The following is an 18,893-nucleotide window of genomic DNA, read 5'->3' as shown; positions in this document are numbered from 1 at the left end:
GTTCAATAATAAAATTAATCCTCAAAAATACAACTTGCCTAATAATTCTGCACTCCCTGTATATTGGTGCCCTAAATTTCTATCCTGCTGAATCTGCACACACGGTTAATGCAGCCCAAGAAGAACACGCCACACAGTCTTGTATTGGGGAGAATCCATGGACAAGTCACTGCTGAAGCAAATCGTTGGTCTCAGCTATGTATGGGACGCCTCTGCTGAGGGCAGGGATTGGCTGCAGCGGTGACCTCTGTGTGCAGAATGTCACAGCTGAAGCCAGAAAAACAGAGCGCATCGGTGAGGACTGTAGTACATTGCAGGAAGTAGCAGAGGAGAAAACGAATGAGTATCCATTCATTAGAAATTTTAGGCCGTTTACAGGAGTTGCCTGAGTTTATATATAAGTCGTACAACCCGCACCAGAAAACTGCGCACATTACACCAGAAATCTAGTCCAGCTCATAGCTTGATTAGATTTCATATTTTGCATGGAGAGCAGAAAATGCAACAAATGTATTTTATATTAAGAGATATGCTCTTCTTAAAGGGGTTGTGCAAGAATGGGGGAGGGGGCATGTTAGGTAAACCCCCAGCCCCACATGGCCGAACCTGTAAAAGAAAGATGACTTACCTGTTTCCCGGTGCTGGCTCCCTGCTCCTACAATGCTCTGCTGGGCTCCCTTGATGTCAACATCCGGTTTGACATTGCCGCAGCCAATCACTGGCCGCATGACAAATGACCACATAACACAAGGGAATCTGGTCTCTGCCACAGCCAGTGATTGGCTGCTGCAACCGGATGTTAACATCAAGGGAGCCCAGCGGGGCATCGCAGGCCTGGAGCAGAAGGAGCGGAGAGTCGGTGCTGGGAAACAGGTAAGTCATCTTTCCTTTATAGGTCCAGCCAAGTGGGGGGGTGGAGAGGTGTTTGCCAAACCGTCCCCCATCCTTGCACAACCCCTATCATAAATTTGTTGTAACTTCTGCTAGCACTGGGCAAATTAAGGCCCGTGTACACAACATCAGTCTTAATAAATCCCCCTTATCTGTGCAGGTTTTCACTGTGCACTTTGACTGCTCAGCCCATGTGAATATGCCTTAAGTCTGTCCCTAAAGGAACCAGGATGAAGAGGTTAAATTCGGAGGTTACATTTACTATGTAATAGAATGGGAAAAGCATATACATCTTTTGTGGCGAGACTATTATATGACTATTGAAATAAGACTTGTGAATGTGGAGTACACCATTGTTACATAACTTATATGCTTTTCATGTGGGTACTAAGATGTATATATGGATTATGTATACTTACATAGGCATTGTTCTGTGAGGTTACTCAATGACATAATACACTGCCTGTCCAAAAAAAAAAGTCGCCACCTGGATTTAACTAAGCAAATAGGTATGAGCCTCCTATTGGATAATTACTTCATGGGCGATTATCTTTCAGCTGGCAACCATTTATTTAACCCCAACTGGTGCAATGAGTTGCTTCTCGTTTCTTAAACAACAATGTTGAAAGACACATCTCGTGGTCGTGGAAAAGATGTTAGTCTGTTTGAGAAGGGTCAAATCATTGGCATGCATCAAGCAGAGAAGACATCTAAGGAGATTGCAGAAACTACTAAAATTGGGTTAAGAACTGTCCAACGCATTATTAAAAACTGGAAGGATAGTGGGGACCCATCGTATTGTAGGAAGAAATGTGGCGGGAAAATAATCCTGAATGATCGTGATCGGTGATCACTTAAACGTTTGGTGAAATCAAATTGAAGAAAAACAACAGTAGAACTCAGGGCTATGTTTAATAGTGAAAGTAAGAGCATTTCCACACGCACAATGCGAAGGGAACTCAAGGGATTGGGACTGAACAGCTGAGTAGCCGTAAGAAAACCACTAATCAGTGAGGCAAACCAGAAAAAAAGGCTTCAATTTGCTAGGGAGCATAAAGATTGGACTCTGGAGCAATGGAAGAAGGTCATGTGGTCTGATGAGTCCAGATTTACCCTGTTCCAGAGTGATGGGCGCATCAGGGTAAGAAGAGAGGCAGATGAAGTGATGCACCCATCATGCCTAGTGCCTACTGTACAAGCCTGTGGGGCAGTGCTATGATCTGGGGTTGCTGCAGTTGGTCAGGTCTAGGTTGAGCAACAGTATGTGCTCCAAGAATGAGGTCAGCGACTACCTGAACATACTGAATGACCAGGTTATTCCATCAATGGATTTGTTCTTTCCTGATAGCATGGGCATATTCCAAGTTGACAATGCCAGGATTCATCGGACTCAAATTGTGAAAGAGTGGTTCAGGAAGCATGAAACATCATGTTCATACATGGATTGGCCACCACAGAGTCCAGACCTTAACTCCATTGAGAATCTTTTATTTTTTTTGTGGTGCAACTTTTTTTTGGGACAAGCAGTGTAGATGGTGCCTTAAGTAATAGTCTGTTGTTTTTTGGGGGACCTTTACCAGCTCGTACTGTGCTTTAGATTGTATTCTACCAGCTCTCTATGTAGCTCTCAGCCCCCTAAGTTTAATAGTGGTTATTAACTGTAGCTGAATACAGATAATTCCAGTGACCTATCACAAAATGGCCATATATTAGAAAATAGAAAAGGAAAACCAGAAGTTGGACAAGCTTTCTTGGTGCCAGGTCCAGAATGACTGAATGTTCAGTCCATAAAATTTTGCATTTCAGCTGTATTGTTGACCTGTCCTCAGGGGTCTGACTCTTGGGACAACAACTGATCAGTGGTTTGAAGAGGTCAATTCTTTCTAGGCCAGTGACGCCATGCTCATTGTCACATGGCCTATGTGCCACTCCGTCTCACTGTAGTGAATTGACCTGGACTGCAATACCAAGCACAGCCACTATACAATGTACTTGGTATGTTGTATGGAAGCTGCAGCGCTCATCCAAGCACTATGACCCTTTGAAACAGCTGATTGGCAGGAGAGCTGGATGTCGGACCCCCCAACAATCTGATTTTGATCACCTATCCCAAGAATATGTCATCAATAAAGATGAGTGAATCGATTTGTAAGAATTGATTTGTCTCATCAAGCTGAGTTTTGAACCTGCAACGGCATGTCCCCAAAGCGGAGTATGCTTCCCCTGCCGCTTGATTCATATGGTAGACATCCCGGCTGGCCCTGACAATCTCGCCTGCACCATTGCTCCAAGTAGTGGCACAAGCACAGATGCTCTGCTTCCTAATAATGTTGAGCAGCAACTGCACATGCGCTGATACACTTCCAGATAGTGGCGCATGATTAGGACTCTGTGCTTGCACTGCTACTCGGAGCAGCCAGTTTTCCTTTACACCAGTCTTGATAAATCTCCCCCATAGTGTCCAATTTAGATGTAATTGTAACTTATGTTAGTACTGCTATTTTTTTCTGTTCTGTTTTTTTCTGTTTTGGGGCAATAAAGCCATATTGGTTGTCACTTTAGAACTGGCTTCTAGGATATAATGGTAGAACCAGCACTTTGTTACAAATAATATAAGTAGACATGTTTTGCGATCAATTTATTTCAGCTTCCACTGCTTTACACAGGGTCATATGTGCAGATGTGACATACCTTGTTTGTAGTAAACGCGTCCCACACAATCACTTTTCCATCCTATGTAAGAAAAAAGTAGATCAGCAAGTCTCATAAAGACCGGTAGATGCAATAGAGGAAGCAGATTAACCAACATTACTAATATACAAGAAAATGAATGGAGATCTATCTACCTGAACCTCCTGAGGATACACACAGATTCTGATTCTGGGAACTGACCTGATTGTCTGGAGTAGCGCATTCCAGATAAGGCTACTTTCACACTAGCATTTTTTGCGGATCCGCCATGGATCTGCAAAAACGCTTCTGTTACAATAATTCAACTGCATGCATCCGTCATGAACGGATCCAGTTGTATTATGTCTTCTATAGCCAAGACGGATCCGTCATGAACTCCATTGAAAGTCAACCGGGGATCAATCTGTTTTCTATTGTGTCAGAGAAAACGGATCCGTCCCCATTGATTTACATTGCCATAACATTCTTAAAGGAAATGTGTCACCATCTCCTTTTTTCTAATCTGTTTTTATTTTCTGATTGCAGATTTATTTATTCTATTTCCTAAACATGATTATGGGGGCGGCCATCTTGCCTGAGCTTTTCTTAACAGCATTTAGAAAACACTCATGAAATTGCTTTCCAGCAGCCCCATGGTCCATAGACACAATGGTCAGGAGGGGACCTCAGTGACTTCTATGGGAGAGTCTTCTAGACATGCCTTATGATCTGTGCAGAGGTCATTGTACACGGGAAGAATAGATAAGCTCTGACAATCACCTATTGTGAACGGTGGATCCTGTCTTATCCGTCATTCTAATCCTGCCCATAATGATATCACCTCTGTGTATAGATAAGCAGGTAACTGCAGTAAAGTGATTTGTACAGACCAAGAAGTGGTGCCAATTATTGGGCTTAGTGACCAGTATGAAAACTGCAGGATTTTATCGTTTTTGAGCAAATATAGGTATTGACATGGAAAACTAAAAATAACATAATCAAAAATTATTTAAAAATATGTATACATAAAAACTTGATTTAAACCATAGGTCATTTTCTGATGACACATTTCATTTACGGCAAGTACAGTCTTCCTTCCTACATTGCTGCTTGACTTTCTATACATCTAATCCCTCTCAGAAGAATCACAAAAGTAAAGCCTAAAACGTCTACTATTTTATAAATTTGACTTGGAGCTGCTTTATTTTTTGGCTCCTGAACTCTTCTCTTGAGTACATAGCTGAAGTTCATAGAGGAAATTAGCTCGGGAGCTAGGCCCATGGTGATTGCCGCTGTGGCTACCATATTAAAGTGGTTTCTTTTATTACACTGAATTACCTATACAGTCTGGGAGTAAAAATCTAGAAAAATCCAGCACAGCATGCAAGTCATACAAGACACTTGAATGACTGGAGATACGCCCTAAATACTTTACAATATACAATGACACATTATTTAAACATGATAAAATATACTAATATAATGACTGTATGCTACAAGTCATAAAATACAATAGGTCTTTAATAAAATAGTATTATTGCTGTATTGTGTTGTCTTGCAGTACCTGTTGCCCTGCTACATGATATAGACGAGGAACAACATCTGTTAAAGTATGGAAACCCACAGATGCGTCACACAAATGAATCATACTGATGGACAAACACAACATTTTGACAGTATTTTGAGTCAGGTTTTGGGCGAGTTACCTGAGATGAGCTGACAATCCTCCTTTTGTCTTTACACCAGTCCATGCAGAGTACTTTGTTACCATGGCCCTTCAGTGTTCTCCTTGTTTTCATGACAAACTGGCCCAGAGAGTCTACACGTTCAGCCACTTGATGTACTACAGAGGAACAGTACAAGCCATTATTTAAAGGTGTAGGTGTCAGTACCAGTGTGGCATCACAGAGGTCTTCCATCAGTGATATTTTACTATGCGATCAACATCAACATTACACATGCAGAAGAAACAATCACCCATCTTTATGCGAGCATGAAAATATATATTGTAGCTGCTGCTTAATAAAAGTATATCAAAACAGTGTTTGCTAGGAAGAATCAATCCATATCATATTAGTGGCAAGCCTTGGTCCACCATTGACTTCCATAAAAAGAAGTAAAGCCCACAGATGTACAGTATGGAAGTACTACTCTGGTACAGCCATTGGCAGCATGGATTACATTCCCATTGCCAAAATGCAGCTCATTCTCATTGAAAGAACCAAATAACTCTCATGTCACATACCCTATTTCACCCAAGCAGAGTCAGACTGGCCTTCGAGATTACCAGAGGATCCTCTGGTGGGCCCAGTCTCTGAAGTCATAGTAGGCCCCAAAGGTCCAGGAGAAAAATCCCATTTGGAGATGTCTTTGGAGCTAATCACTTTCCACTGGGGTCTATTTCTTTGATTCTAAATCTGTTAGACTTTATTGATGATATGGGTGCTGGGCCCCAAGAATAATTTCTTCTGGTGGCCCCAAGGAACCCCAGTCGGACACTGCATCCAAAGAACACATAGGCAAGCAGTTCAAAACCAATATAAATGTCCTTTGCTCCTCAATAGCTCATCTTAGACCACTTCCCTCTCTAATTATGAGCCACCAATTGTATTAACTTTGTCTTTGCTTTTACAGTGGTAGAGGCCCCCCTACCTGTAGGGCCACCGTGCCACCACAGAGGTAGCACATACTGAGGAACATTTACTAAAGTGTTTATGCCACTACTGCACCGTAAAAAAAAGTTGAAAATTAAGGTGCATGCTACTATTGCACAATAATTTGGACTTTTCACTGTCTATCCCAGCACCACTTTTATCATCCAGCCTGAGCGCCTTTGATAAATGACCCCCATTATGGGAGATATTTAGTTGTTGGCATCGTCTATAAATTGGTGTGCGTGTTGACATGTAAAACATTTTCAAAACACTGAAGAAATCATAAATGGGAAGAAAGCCCATGATGTATGAGGTCAGTTACAAGGAAAAATTTCACAAGATGTAAGAGTGTATCATGTGCTTTGATGGGGTAATATCAGCCAGTTATGTCTGGCACAAGGTCAACTAGATGACTTCAAGGTTCGTGACCAAATGAATGTATTATTTTGAATGTACAGGTCAAGAAGGATAATACAGCCTACCAATGCATATTGCAAATTTACGTCATGACATTGCCATCTGCTAAAGTGGAGTATACTGATATACTGTATTTGTGCACGCATAGATTAATATATAATCTGCTATGTACCTGTAATAATATCCCTAATGAAATGCAAAAAATATGACTTTGTTATAGTTCATGAAAACAAGGAAACTAAAGAACATGGTTCTGCGACGTGCTGAAAGGAAAGCAGTGTTTTGCTATGAGATAACACAAGGTGCCCTTTCCTCATTCCATACGAAGGTTCTTCACACCCAGGTACAACAGTGCTCTGCTCATCCCTGTGTTACATAATTATGACATAAGCTATCTGTTCTAGCATGACATTGGATTTATCACTTAGTAACCCAACATTAGTCTCAAAATAGATGTGTGTTCAACACTGATAATTCTCAGGGAAGTGCTTTACTTCGGCACTGACAAGTCAAGTCATGCAGACTAGGGACCTACTGTACTGCCAAGCTCTAGGTATGGATCTCATCTGCGGTGGTCTGGCTTCAATAGTCCCCTGATTCTCTCTGTATGCAGCTCTATGGTGTAACCATATCCTGTGGATACAGATGTAGCAGGGTTAACACACAAACTCTTAACTCATCGCATTATCTTGAAACAAAAGCCATTGAAAAGCAATTGAAGGTGTTTGCTTAGCGCATTTAGTTTCGATAACACGTCTCATAAAGCATGAGTGTTAACTCTACTACATCTGTAGGTCATCAATATGCACTGGCTGCACAACCCCTTTAAATCATCATCTGCTGGCAGTGGATGGTCCTGTGTAGACAGGAATGATTCTGTATGGAGATGATCGATCACAGTAACAATCCCTTATTCCCTACAGAAGGGATGACTGCTGAGTGTACCTGCATCTCTTAATGACAGGCAATTATCGAGAACAATTGGTTTGTTCCCAATAATTGCCTGTTCAGTCTGGCCCATGTAAAAGTCCATATACAGACTGGCTAGAATCGACACTGGCAAATGGCGAGACTCATGACAGACATTTGGACACCATTCGGCTTTTTCGTTTATCTGCAAGGAACCAGACCAAACTTTGTAAGGGGAGACCTATGATAACAAAGACAGACAGTGGGTCTGGATATCAAACTTCTCAAAACTGAAAATCTTAATGGGATTATTTCCTAATTTTTAAAGGATCTGTGAAATAAACCACGGTATCATCTTACATCCTTCCTGTGTTTCATCAGTAGATGTCTGAGAAATGACTCTGAAGTCTAGAGACAGATTGCAATATTAAAAAAAAAAACTGCAATAAAAATCAGGGGACTAGAAAATGATATTTTTTTTATATAACACATAATATTTCTGGCACATTGACATAATTTCTAGTGGAAAGTTGCAGATTAGCTGGCAGCTTCAACAGTATAATAAGCTATGTGTAAACCTGGTCTCATAGTCTCATAGTAAAGCTATACATCTGCTCACTACACTACAAGATGATTGGTTATGGGGGTGCCTGTGAGGAGCCAATGAAAGAGGATACCGGCTGGCCTGTCTCTATACCTAGAAGTCATCTCAGACACCCGATGCATCGATAATGATAAACTTAGTAGTTTGTTAAATAATCGGCCCACTTTTTTATATGAACATAGGTTGGTTAAGATGTTGTATTCTGCCTATCTGTATGTAGCGCAGTCAGTCTACTGTACAATGTGCCACTTGTGCATGGGGTGCAGGACGAGGGGCCCACCTTGCTCCAGGGCCCACCAAGGGATTCCCCGGTAGGACAGTCCGAGCCTGGCTGGGTACATCCCTGTTCTCAGGATCATTCAAATGATGACACGTTTCCAATAGGTGGCCTTAGGGACCTATTACACCTGAAGATAATTGTGTTCATATGAATGCTTGCCAGCTATGATCTGGCTCATTCATCAGGTAATTGGAATATTTTATCAGGTTTAATCCTCGTTTGTTGGCGGCAGATCGTGCTGTGTAATCAAGATCTGCTGCCGGCAAACACTGATCCAGTATGGGGATGAATGATGGCATTAGCGATCACTCCTTCCCATACTGAGGAGGAGATTGCTGCATGTAATAGCTAGCGAGCAGGCGATTTTCCTGAAGGAACTCTTCCTTCCTGACAATCGCCTGCTTCATCTGCAGATGTAATAGGACATTTAGGGCTCATGCACACGACCGTATGTATTTTGCGGTCCGCAAAACGCGGATTCACAAAAAAAGAATGACATCCGTGTGACGTCCGTGTTACATCAGTTTTTTTACGGCTCCATTGTAACAATGCCTATCCGTGACTGCAAAACGGACAAGAATAGGACATGTTCTATTTTATTCCGGAACGGACTTGCGGACATATGGATACGGAATGCACACAGATTTCTGCAACCCCATTGACATGAAAGGTTTCGCATACGGGCCGCAAAAAAAACTGAACGGACATGGACAAAAAATACGTTTGTGTGCATGAGCCATTATGCCGTGGTGTAACTAGAACTGACTGTGCCCCAAATAAATTCTGAACAAATCAAATCTCTCAGTCCTCCCGGTTGCCTTTCTGATTCCGGGCCCCGTAGCAGCCGCTTCCCCTGCTTCCACTATAGCTACGCCACTGGTCTTATGTGTACAATTGTCTACATGCACAGTTGGTTTATCATTATAAATAAAACTCTAGCCAGAAGACAACATGCCCATTTCTGATATCTCCAGGACATATTAACCAGTAATAAACTACCAAAATAATCCACAATTCAGTACTGGAGACTCGTGCTGCATTAAAGGGGTTGTCTCACTTCAGCAAGCGGCATTTATCATGTAGAGAGAGTTAATACAAGCCACTTCCTAATGTACTGTTATTATTCTTTTTTCCATCACGTCATACACTGGCCGTTTCCATGGTTACGACCACCCTGCAATCCATCAGCGGTGGCCGTGCATGCACACTATAGGAATAACTACCAGCCTATGTGTGCACCTACTGTGCCGGTTACCAGATAGACCAGCGCTGTTTCCTATAGTGTGAAAGCACGGCCACCCCTGATAGATTGCAGGGTGGTTGTAACCATGGAAACGAGCATTGCATAATGTGTTGGAATGACGAATCCAGCCAGCAAAGGAAGCAATATGGACAATAACGATACTTTAGAAAGTGCTTTGTATTAACGTCCTCTACATAATAAATACTATTTGCTGAAGTGAGACAACCCCTTTAACTTCCCTGGCAGTCAGGACTACTCTGTTAAAGGCAACATGGCATATTATGTCCACGACAGCCAGGAATACCTGGATGACACCTACTGACCATGACTCCTGCTGCACCAGGCCCATGGGGCTACTGCTGAGATAAGAAAATGTCTTCTACAGTCTGGTATTCCTGGTATTCATTTCACATATGGATGTAAGATGAGAAAAGCAAGCATCAAATTTGATGGTTTTTTACTTGCATGATTTTTTTTATATAATCTTAGCTGTGCACATGAACCTGCTGCAGGGTATTGTATGTGAGCAAATCAGAGGCATTCTGTGATACCATATGACAGTCTGCCATTACATTGTCCCAGGACAATCCTGCTTCCTTATCCAACAGTCAGGTCGACTTGCTGGTAAAACATTCTGTGTAGAATTTATAAAGTGCTACAAAATCATTATCCAACAGACATACAGCACAAAGAGGTGTGTGTATATATATATATATATATATATATATATATAATACAACAGATGATGCAGCAGCACAGTCAGACGTTGTGCGCTGGGTGCAATATTCCTCAGAGAGGCTGGCTTGTCCTCCAACATGTATATTCACCAAATGAAGAGGCAGCACTTCCAGTCATGGGTGATAGGGTGACGACCCCAAACTTTATTCCCAGCAACGTTTCGGCCTTCTCTCTGAGGCCTTTGTCAAGCTACAACAATGCTAAAATGTGGGCTCTATATACCCACAATTCATTACAAAATCAGTGCAATTAATGAAAACCAGTGTAGACAATTAAGTCACATGACCATCCAACACTATATTGTCACATGACTATACAAGTGCAAATCTTATTTATATCACATAATAAAACCATCGTACAGCGTATTTCACATAATAATCAAAGTGGGTCATACATCATATGTGTCGCATATCATAAATGCGATGTACAGACATCAATATTCAAAATATTACATCCAGTGTTCACTATCTCCTAGGTGGTCACAAGTGTACTAACCATAAAGAGTTAAAATCATTATACAGCTGTATCTTATTATTAAAATCGGTGAGACCAACCGTCATGGTGTAGCCCAGTGTGCCTGCTTCAGCGTCTCCCCGTCTGTCAGGCGCATGCGCCGCGACGAGCGTCATGCGTCACCCTCCCCATATGGCCGCGTCATCACGCACGCTCCCTGGAACGCAACATCGCCCAGTGGAACGCATCGCTGACGGAGCGGCCACAGGGGGCAGGGCAAAGGCAGACACCCATCCGGATCGCATTACCAGGCGTCTGGGGGGCGTGTTAGTAACCTAGGTGACGACATAGACAGCTATCCCAGAAGGGGACCAGACATAGTCACTCAGCACAATCAAGGGACCGACATAGGATGGAAAAGCAACGATGAGTACAATAGGGGTCATCACCATTTGATCACCATGGTGATGACCCCTATTGTACTCATCGTTGCTTTTCCATCCTATGTCGGTCCCTTGATTGTGCTGAGTGACTATGTCTGGTCCCCTTCTGGGATAGCTGTCTATGTCGTCACCTAGGTTACTAACACGCCCCCCAGACGCCTGGTAATGCGATCCGGATGGGTGTCTGCCTTTGCCCTGCCCCCTGTGGCCGCTCCGTCAGCGATGCGTTCCACTGGGCGATGTTGCGTTCCAGGGAGCGTGCGTGATGACGCGGCCATATGGGGAGGGTGACGCATGACGCTCGTCGCGGCGCATGCGCCTGACAGACGGGGAGACGCTGAAGCAGGCACACTGGGCTACACCATGACGGTTGGTCTCACCGATTTTAATAATAAGATACAGCTGTATAATGATTTTAACTCTTTATGGTTAGTACACTTGTGACCACCTAGGAGATAGTGAACACTGGATGTAATATTTTGAATATTGATGTCTGTACATCGCATTTATGATATGCGACACATATGATGTATGACCCACTTTGATTATTATGTGAAATACGCTGTACGATGGTTTTATTATGTGATATAAATAAGATTTGCACTTGTATAGTCATGTGACAATATAGTGTTGGATGGTCATGTGACTTAATTGTCTACACTGGTTTTCATTAATTGCACTGATTTTGTAATGAATTGTGGGTATATAGAGCCCACATTTTAGCATTGTTGTAGCTTGACAAAGGCCTCAGAGAGAAGGCCGAAACGTTGCTGGGAATAAAGTTTGGGGTCGTCACCCTATCACCCATGACTGGAAGTGCTGCCTCTTCATTTGGTGAATATATATATATATATATATATATATTTATATCTCCTTACGTACTGGACCCAAGACTCTGAAGCAGTATGTCAAATTACCAAATTCAGACATCTTCAAGACCAAGACAGCTTAGGACTTCTAACGGGCGCCTAAAAGCGGTATTCCAGTTTCACAAAATTATAACCTATCCTAAGGAGTTCAGCTTGGTGGAGGTCTGACACTCTGCACCCCTACCAATCAGCAGTGTTCTCATCAGTGCTTACCTGCACGCCACCTGTGTTGGAGTGGCGGTGCAGTGTAATTACAAATGTTTGTCCCATTCAAGTTAATGGGAGAAGAAGGTGTAATTACACCGCTCCACAACTACAATACAGATGGCGTGCAGGTAGCCACTGAAGAGAACAGAGCACCAGCGCCACAGCCCCATCAAACAGCTGATCAATGGGGGTGCAGAGAGACAGTCCTGAGGACAGGTCATCAGTATCACAAAACTGGAACACCCAGTTAAATCACTTATGGCTCCATAAAGTGGTTTTCCAGAACCAACAACTTGATGACCTACCATAAGTCATGATTATCAGATTGGCGGGGGCCAACACATGACACACGTACAGATCTGCAAATGGTGTTTGGCTCCATATGCTGGATACTTCTGGAACAGCGGCAGTCGCTAACACTTGATCTTCAGAGGTGTCTAATGATGGACCCCCACCAATATGATATTGATATTAATATGTTAGCCCCAGAAGGCCTGTTTGAAAATGCCAAATTTCATAGTGTTTTTTACAAGTGTTTTTTTTTTTTTTTACATTTGAAGCTTGCATTTTTTCTGACCTTTTCCAAATACTATAGAGAGGCCTATGAAAAAATCAAAACCATCCTGTGTTATGAAGAATTCAGCACAAGCCGCAAAAATGCTACAAATACTAGGTATATATGTTCTTTTCAGTAATTTGCTACAGACTAAAGTATTATCTGTCTGCAGCACAAAAACACTGCGTGTGAGCTCAGCCAAATGGTGTCCACAGCCGTTTTCACTTTTTAGCCCCTGGACCATTACCCAGAAGGACATATATGTGTATGCTAGCTACTTTTCCCATTGGATATTCTATACCCAGCTCTGATCCAGATTTAGGGCTTATGCACACGAACGTATTTTCTTTCCTCGTCCGTCCCGTAGTTTTTTTTGCGCACTGTATGCGGAACCATTCATTTCAATGGGTCCGCCAAAAAAATGGAAGTTACTCCGTGTGCATTCCGTATGTCCGTATTTCCGTTCTAGCATTACGGACAAGGATAGTACTGTTCTATGAAGGGCCAGCTGTTTCTTTCCGCAAAATACGGAATGCACACGGATGTCATCTGTATTTGCGGATCAGTTTTTTGCGGACCGCAAAATACATATGATTGTGTGCATGAAACCTTAGAGGGATATTTGGGGTAGAATAAATTTGGAGAATAAAATATATTTTATAGTTACTGAAATTCATGCAATTGTCCGTTTAGTATGGGACCTTGTCCAGTCTTGGTTTGGGAATTTCACATCACAAGTTATTCTTCCTCTATCTGGGTCATGCCATTTTATATCTCACATTTAGGCCCCTTGCAGACAAGCGAGACGGATTAGGTCCGGATGCGTTCAGTTAAAAATGCGCAATTTCGCAAGCAAGTTCATTTAGTTTTGCCTGCGATTGCGTTCAGTTTTTATCGCACGGGTGAAATTCGCATTGAGGCGTTTTTCACGCGTGTGATAAAAAATGGAAGGATTACAAACATCTCTTAGCAACCATCCGTGAAAAACGCATTGCATCCACACTTGCTTGCGGATGCAATTTTCACGCAGCCCCATTCACTTCTATGGGAACAGCGTTGCGTGAAAATCACTGAATATAGAACATGCTGCGATTTTCACGCAACGCACAAGTGATGCGTGAAAAACAACGCTCATGTACACAGACCCATTGAAATGAATGGGTCCGGACGCAGTGCGTTCGCATCACGCATTGCACCCGCGCAGAATACTCGCTCGTCTGAAAGGGGCCTTAGGGTTTTTTCTCAGACCTACGCCACTGTTACTGTCTGCATCGTGCTACATTTGGTATTGTTGCTGTACACATGATATTCCTGACATACATTTACATAGAGATGCTCACAGTGCCACAGTCAAAGTCAAAGCTTCTCCAAAAAGATAGGGTGAAAAGAACAGACTCGAGTTCTGAAGATAATATGAGTCACTATAATTAGCCCTAAGAAATCCTATGTGTATGCTATTTTAATAATTGAGGTGGTATCATTCCTGGCTTCATTTCACTGCTGGAGACAGCCCAGTAGTGCTCAGCTATTTCTGGTAGCGGCACAGTGCATGCTCAACCAGCAGGTACGGGCCCCTATTCTTGTGATTGATCGGGTTCGCTGCAGTCAGACCCTCCTTTGGATAGGGGATAACTTGTTATAACCAGAATACCCCTTTAAAGTGAATTTGTCACAGATTTTTAGGCATCACTTATGGAACTGTGTGGATGTTACTTAAAGTGGTTGTCTGGGTTCAGAGCTGAACCTGGACATACCCATAATTTCACCCAGGCAGCCCCCCTGATGTTAGCATCGGAGCATTTCATGCTCCCATGCTCTCCTTTGCCTTGTGTTGGATCGCGCAGGGCACAGGCTCTTTTATTTACATTAACACATTGCCGGGCGGAGGCTTCCGCCCGGCAGTGTGTTCGGTGCCGTCACCGGCTCTGATGGGCGGGCTTTAGCTCTGCCCTAGACGTTTTACAGGCTAGAGCAGCGCTAAAGCCCGCCCATCAGTGCCAGTGACATCACCGGGCTCACTGCTGGGCAGAAGCCTCCGCCTGGCAGCCCTATGTAGAGCCCAGTTCGTCACCAGAACTCCAGAAAATGCCTTTGCCCTGTGCTATTTAGCGCAGGGCAAAGGAGAGCATCGGAGCATGAACTGCTCCGATACTCAAGTCAGGGGGGCTGCCTGGGTGAAAATGGGGATATGTCCGGGCTCAGCTCTAAATCCGGACAACCCCTCTCACACAGAACTGGTGCACATCTTTCCCTTATACCTCATGTCTGTGAAGGCTCCACTGCTGGTTTTGATTCCTGATGGAAATCACTGACCAAACACTGACTTGTGAATAAGGCCTAAGACTGGGTTCACACATAGGAGGAGATTTATCTACCCCATATGCCAGTTTTGTCATGTAAAGAAGTTTCTACGCTGCCCAAGCTACTTTCAGAAAAAGGGCCATTGGCCCCTTCAGGTCCATCATCATTTACGCCAGTTTTCTGTTGTAAATGATGACCGAAATCTATGCCTGTTATCAGCTGGTGTAGATTTCATGTTAGGTGCATGGCCGGCTGGAGGATGCTCTTAATTTACTATGAGGTGTGTCCCTCGTCATAAGTTATGTGCATCCTCTAGTGGCACAGGCTGGAGCTGAAAACGCTGGTCTTGATAAATCTCCCCCAGGAATTTTGATAGTGTTTTTTTATGCATTTTTTTCCTGAAGAAAACACCAGCTCCAAATATTAGATGAAAGGCTATGGGAATTATGAAACGCAGTACATACGTGCATTTTTTTTGTATTGCAGTGCTTTTTATGTTTCCATGCCTTTTTTGTTTACATTGTAGCATGTTCTCACAATGTCCTTTTTTCAGGTGTTTTTCCCTCCACTTCTTTATAGAAAAAAACGAATGCATTTCACACACGTGTAAAGAAAAGAAGCCATCAAAGACCCCTTGTTTAGGACATACGAGCAGTGTAACCTATCATCCAGTCCTGATTTATGATGTCATCATCCGGTGTGAATTACGTAGTGAAATCACATGTCCTGTATTGTATTTCTAAATATCCTCTGAGACATAGTAACGTCCGATTCATCAGCTCTGTACAGTACGGTGTGGACTGCATGACTAATGATTTGTATGAGAGCAATCCTGGGAAACATGTCAGACTGGGAATGATGTGATCCAGTGCATGGGATGACATGAATCTAATACAAGGATCCGTTACAGGAAGCCTTAGTCTGCCTCTTAGTAAAGGGAGCCCTCCTCTGTCATGTCACCAGCCCTGATCACTTCCCAGCTGAGTCCCCGAGCAGATGTCACAATGGACAGACACAAACATACGTACGCTCCACATCATGCAGCTTGGCTCTCTCTTCCTCCAGCTTCCCTTTCAGGCTGTCTGCCTCGTTCTTCAGGGTGGCCAGGGTCTCGTTCTCTTGCAGTCCCTCGGTTGCCATCTTGAGATAAACAAGAGAGAGAAGGTTGCAGAAGAGGAGGGAGGTGGAAGTGGAGCAGTGTATAATGGGGATGGCTGCACCAGCAGGGATGCTGGAGACAAGGCTTTTTTTTTGTAACAAGAATAGCTTTATTTGGTCGAATGCAAAAGGGCATTTTGTTATATTTTATGCTATTTCTAGCTGAGGAATCAACGTCTCCATCAATATTAAATCACAATACACAATATATGATGAAGAATGTATTATTCCATGGGTACATACAAATATATTTCTGAATGACAGTGTGATTGTGATATATGGGATATATATATATATATATATATATATATATACACACACACAGTATCTTATACAGGTGAAACTCCAAAAAATTGAATATTGTGCAAAAGTCCATTTATTTCAGTAATGCAGCTTAAAATTTGAATTTTGTGAAAAGGTTCAGTATTTTAGGCTCAGTGTCACACTATAGTCAGCTAATTAATCCGTACCCCCTGAGCAAAGGGGACCTGAGACTGTGACTTTGGGGTTTTATAAGCTGTAAGCCATAATCATCCAAATTATACCAAATAAAGGCCTGAAATATCTCGCTTTGCATGTAATGAGTCTCATGTTAGTTTCACCTTTTAAGTTGCATTACTGAAATAAATGAACTTTGCACGATATTCAAATTTTTCGAGTTTCACCTGTATATAATTATATATAAGTTATATATAAAATATTTTGGTTTTGTAATTTAAAATGAATATATAGTGCCTTGAAAAAGATTTTTGCCCATTCCTCCTTGCAGAACTGCTCCAGCTCCTTCAAGTTGGATGGTTTGCGCTTGTGAACAGCAATCTTTAAGTCTGACCACAGATTTTCTATTGGATTAAGATCTGGGCTTTGACTAGGCCATTCCAACACATTTACATGTTTCCCCTTAAACCACTCAAGTGTTGCTTTAGCAGTGTGTTTGGGGTCATTGTCCTCCTGGAAGGTGAACCTCCGTCCTAGCCTGAAATCACGCACGGAGTTGTACAGGTTTTGCTCAAGAATATCCCTGTATTTAGCACCATCCATCTTACCCTCAACTCTGACCAGTTTCCCAGTCCCGGCTGCTGAAAGACCCCCCCCCCCCCCCAGCATGATGCTGCCACCACCATGTTTCACTGTGGGGATGGTGTTCTTTGGGTGATGTCATGTGTCAGGTTTGCGCCAGACATAGCGTTTTCTATGATGGCCGAAAAAGTTTAATTTTAGTCTCATCAGACCAGAGCACCATACATTTTGGGAGTCTCCCACATGCCTTTTCGCTAAATTTACAATGTGCCTTTTTGTTTTTAGCTGAAAGTAATGGCTTTCTTCTGGCCACTCTGCCATAAAGGCCAACTCTATGGAGCGTACGGCTTATTGTTGTCCTATGTACAGATACTGCAGTCTCTGCTGTGGAACTCTGCAGCTCCTTCAGGGTTACCTTAGGTCTCTGTGCTGCCTCTCTGATTAATGCCCTCCTGGCCCAGTCTGTGAGTTTTGGTGGGCGGCTGTCTCTTGGCAGGTTTGCTGTTGTGCCATGTTCTTTCCATTTGGTTATGATAGATTTGATTGTGCTCCTGGCGATCATCAAAGATTTGGATATTTTTTTATAACCTAACCCTGACTTGTACTTCTCAACAACATTGTCCCTTACTTGTTTGGAGAGTTCCTTGGTCTTCATGGCAGTGTTATGTTAGTTATGCCTCTTGCTTAGGTGTTGCAACCTCTGGGGCCTTTCAAAAAAGTTGTGTATATGTAATGACAGATCACGTGACAAGCAGATTGCACACAGGTGGACATCATTTCACTAATTATGTGACTTCTAAAGGTAATTGGTTGCACCAGAGCTTTTTATGGGCTTCCTAACAAAGGGGGTGAATAAATACGCACATGCCAATTTTCAGTTTTCTATTTCTAAAAAATTATTTATATATTTTTCTCAATTCACTTCACCATCTTAGAATATTGTGTTCTGATCCATCACATAAAATTTACATTAACAAAACATTGAACTTAAAGCTGTAATGTACCAAAATATGAAAAAAGTCAAGGGGGGTGAATACTTTTGCAAGGCACTGTAAGTTATGATTTTATTACTAAATCATCCTTTGCAGTCTTACAATTTTCCAGAGCTGAGATCAGGCATTTATGGCACACATATGCTTTGGAAATTCAGATATTCTCATCATTCTCATGTAGGGTCATTCCTGTATTAGTCCTGCTAGAAAATGTGAATACTTTGTCAGCAGTCTGCAATAATGGTCCCTCTGGGTGTTACCAGTTGGGTGGTTCCTGTGCAGTCTGATAATCACAGCACTGATTGGATGATGTCAGACTGTGCCATGACACATAGCTAACTGGTAACACCCATCTGGACCCTCACTGCAAACTTCACTGTAATTCACTCATACTTTTTAGCTGGAATAATAAGGAAAGGCACATCACAGAGATATAATAGACCATCCAGAATGATTATTATATGGGGAATGCAAGTAGTCACTAATAC

The 18,893-nt window shown here is 42.5% G+C and overlaps 1 protein-coding gene across 1 annotated transcript in view; it reads right to left on the bottom strand.

Annotated features, from left to right (window-relative positions):
• The window catches only part of GNB5 (G protein subunit beta 5), a 43,507-nt gene extending 27,054 nt beyond the window's left edge, over positions 1-16,453 (bottom strand). Inside the window, exons 1-3 of the mRNA XM_044273825.1 lie at positions 16,264-16,453; positions 5,268-5,404; positions 3,583-3,624 (exon numbers count right to left, since the gene is read on the bottom strand). Coding sequence (XP_044129760.1) covers positions 3,583-3,624; positions 5,268-5,404; positions 16,264-16,375 — 291 coding nt within the window. The 5' untranslated portion in view covers positions 16,376-16,453. The remainder of the gene's footprint in view (positions 1-3,582; positions 3,625-5,267; positions 5,405-16,263) is intronic.
• Between the last annotated feature and the right edge of the window lie 2,440 nt (positions 16,454-18,893).

Source organism: Bufo gargarizans, unplaced genomic scaffold (genome assembly GCF_014858855.1).
Source record: "Bufo gargarizans isolate SCDJY-AF-19 unplaced genomic scaffold, ASM1485885v1 original_scaffold_1171_pilon, whole genome shotgun sequence".
Lineage (NCBI taxonomy): Eukaryota > Metazoa > Chordata > Amphibia > Anura > Bufonidae > Bufo > Bufo gargarizans.
The sequence above is the reverse complement of the archived record's forward strand: the minus strand, read 5'-3'. Positions and strand labels throughout refer to the sequence as shown.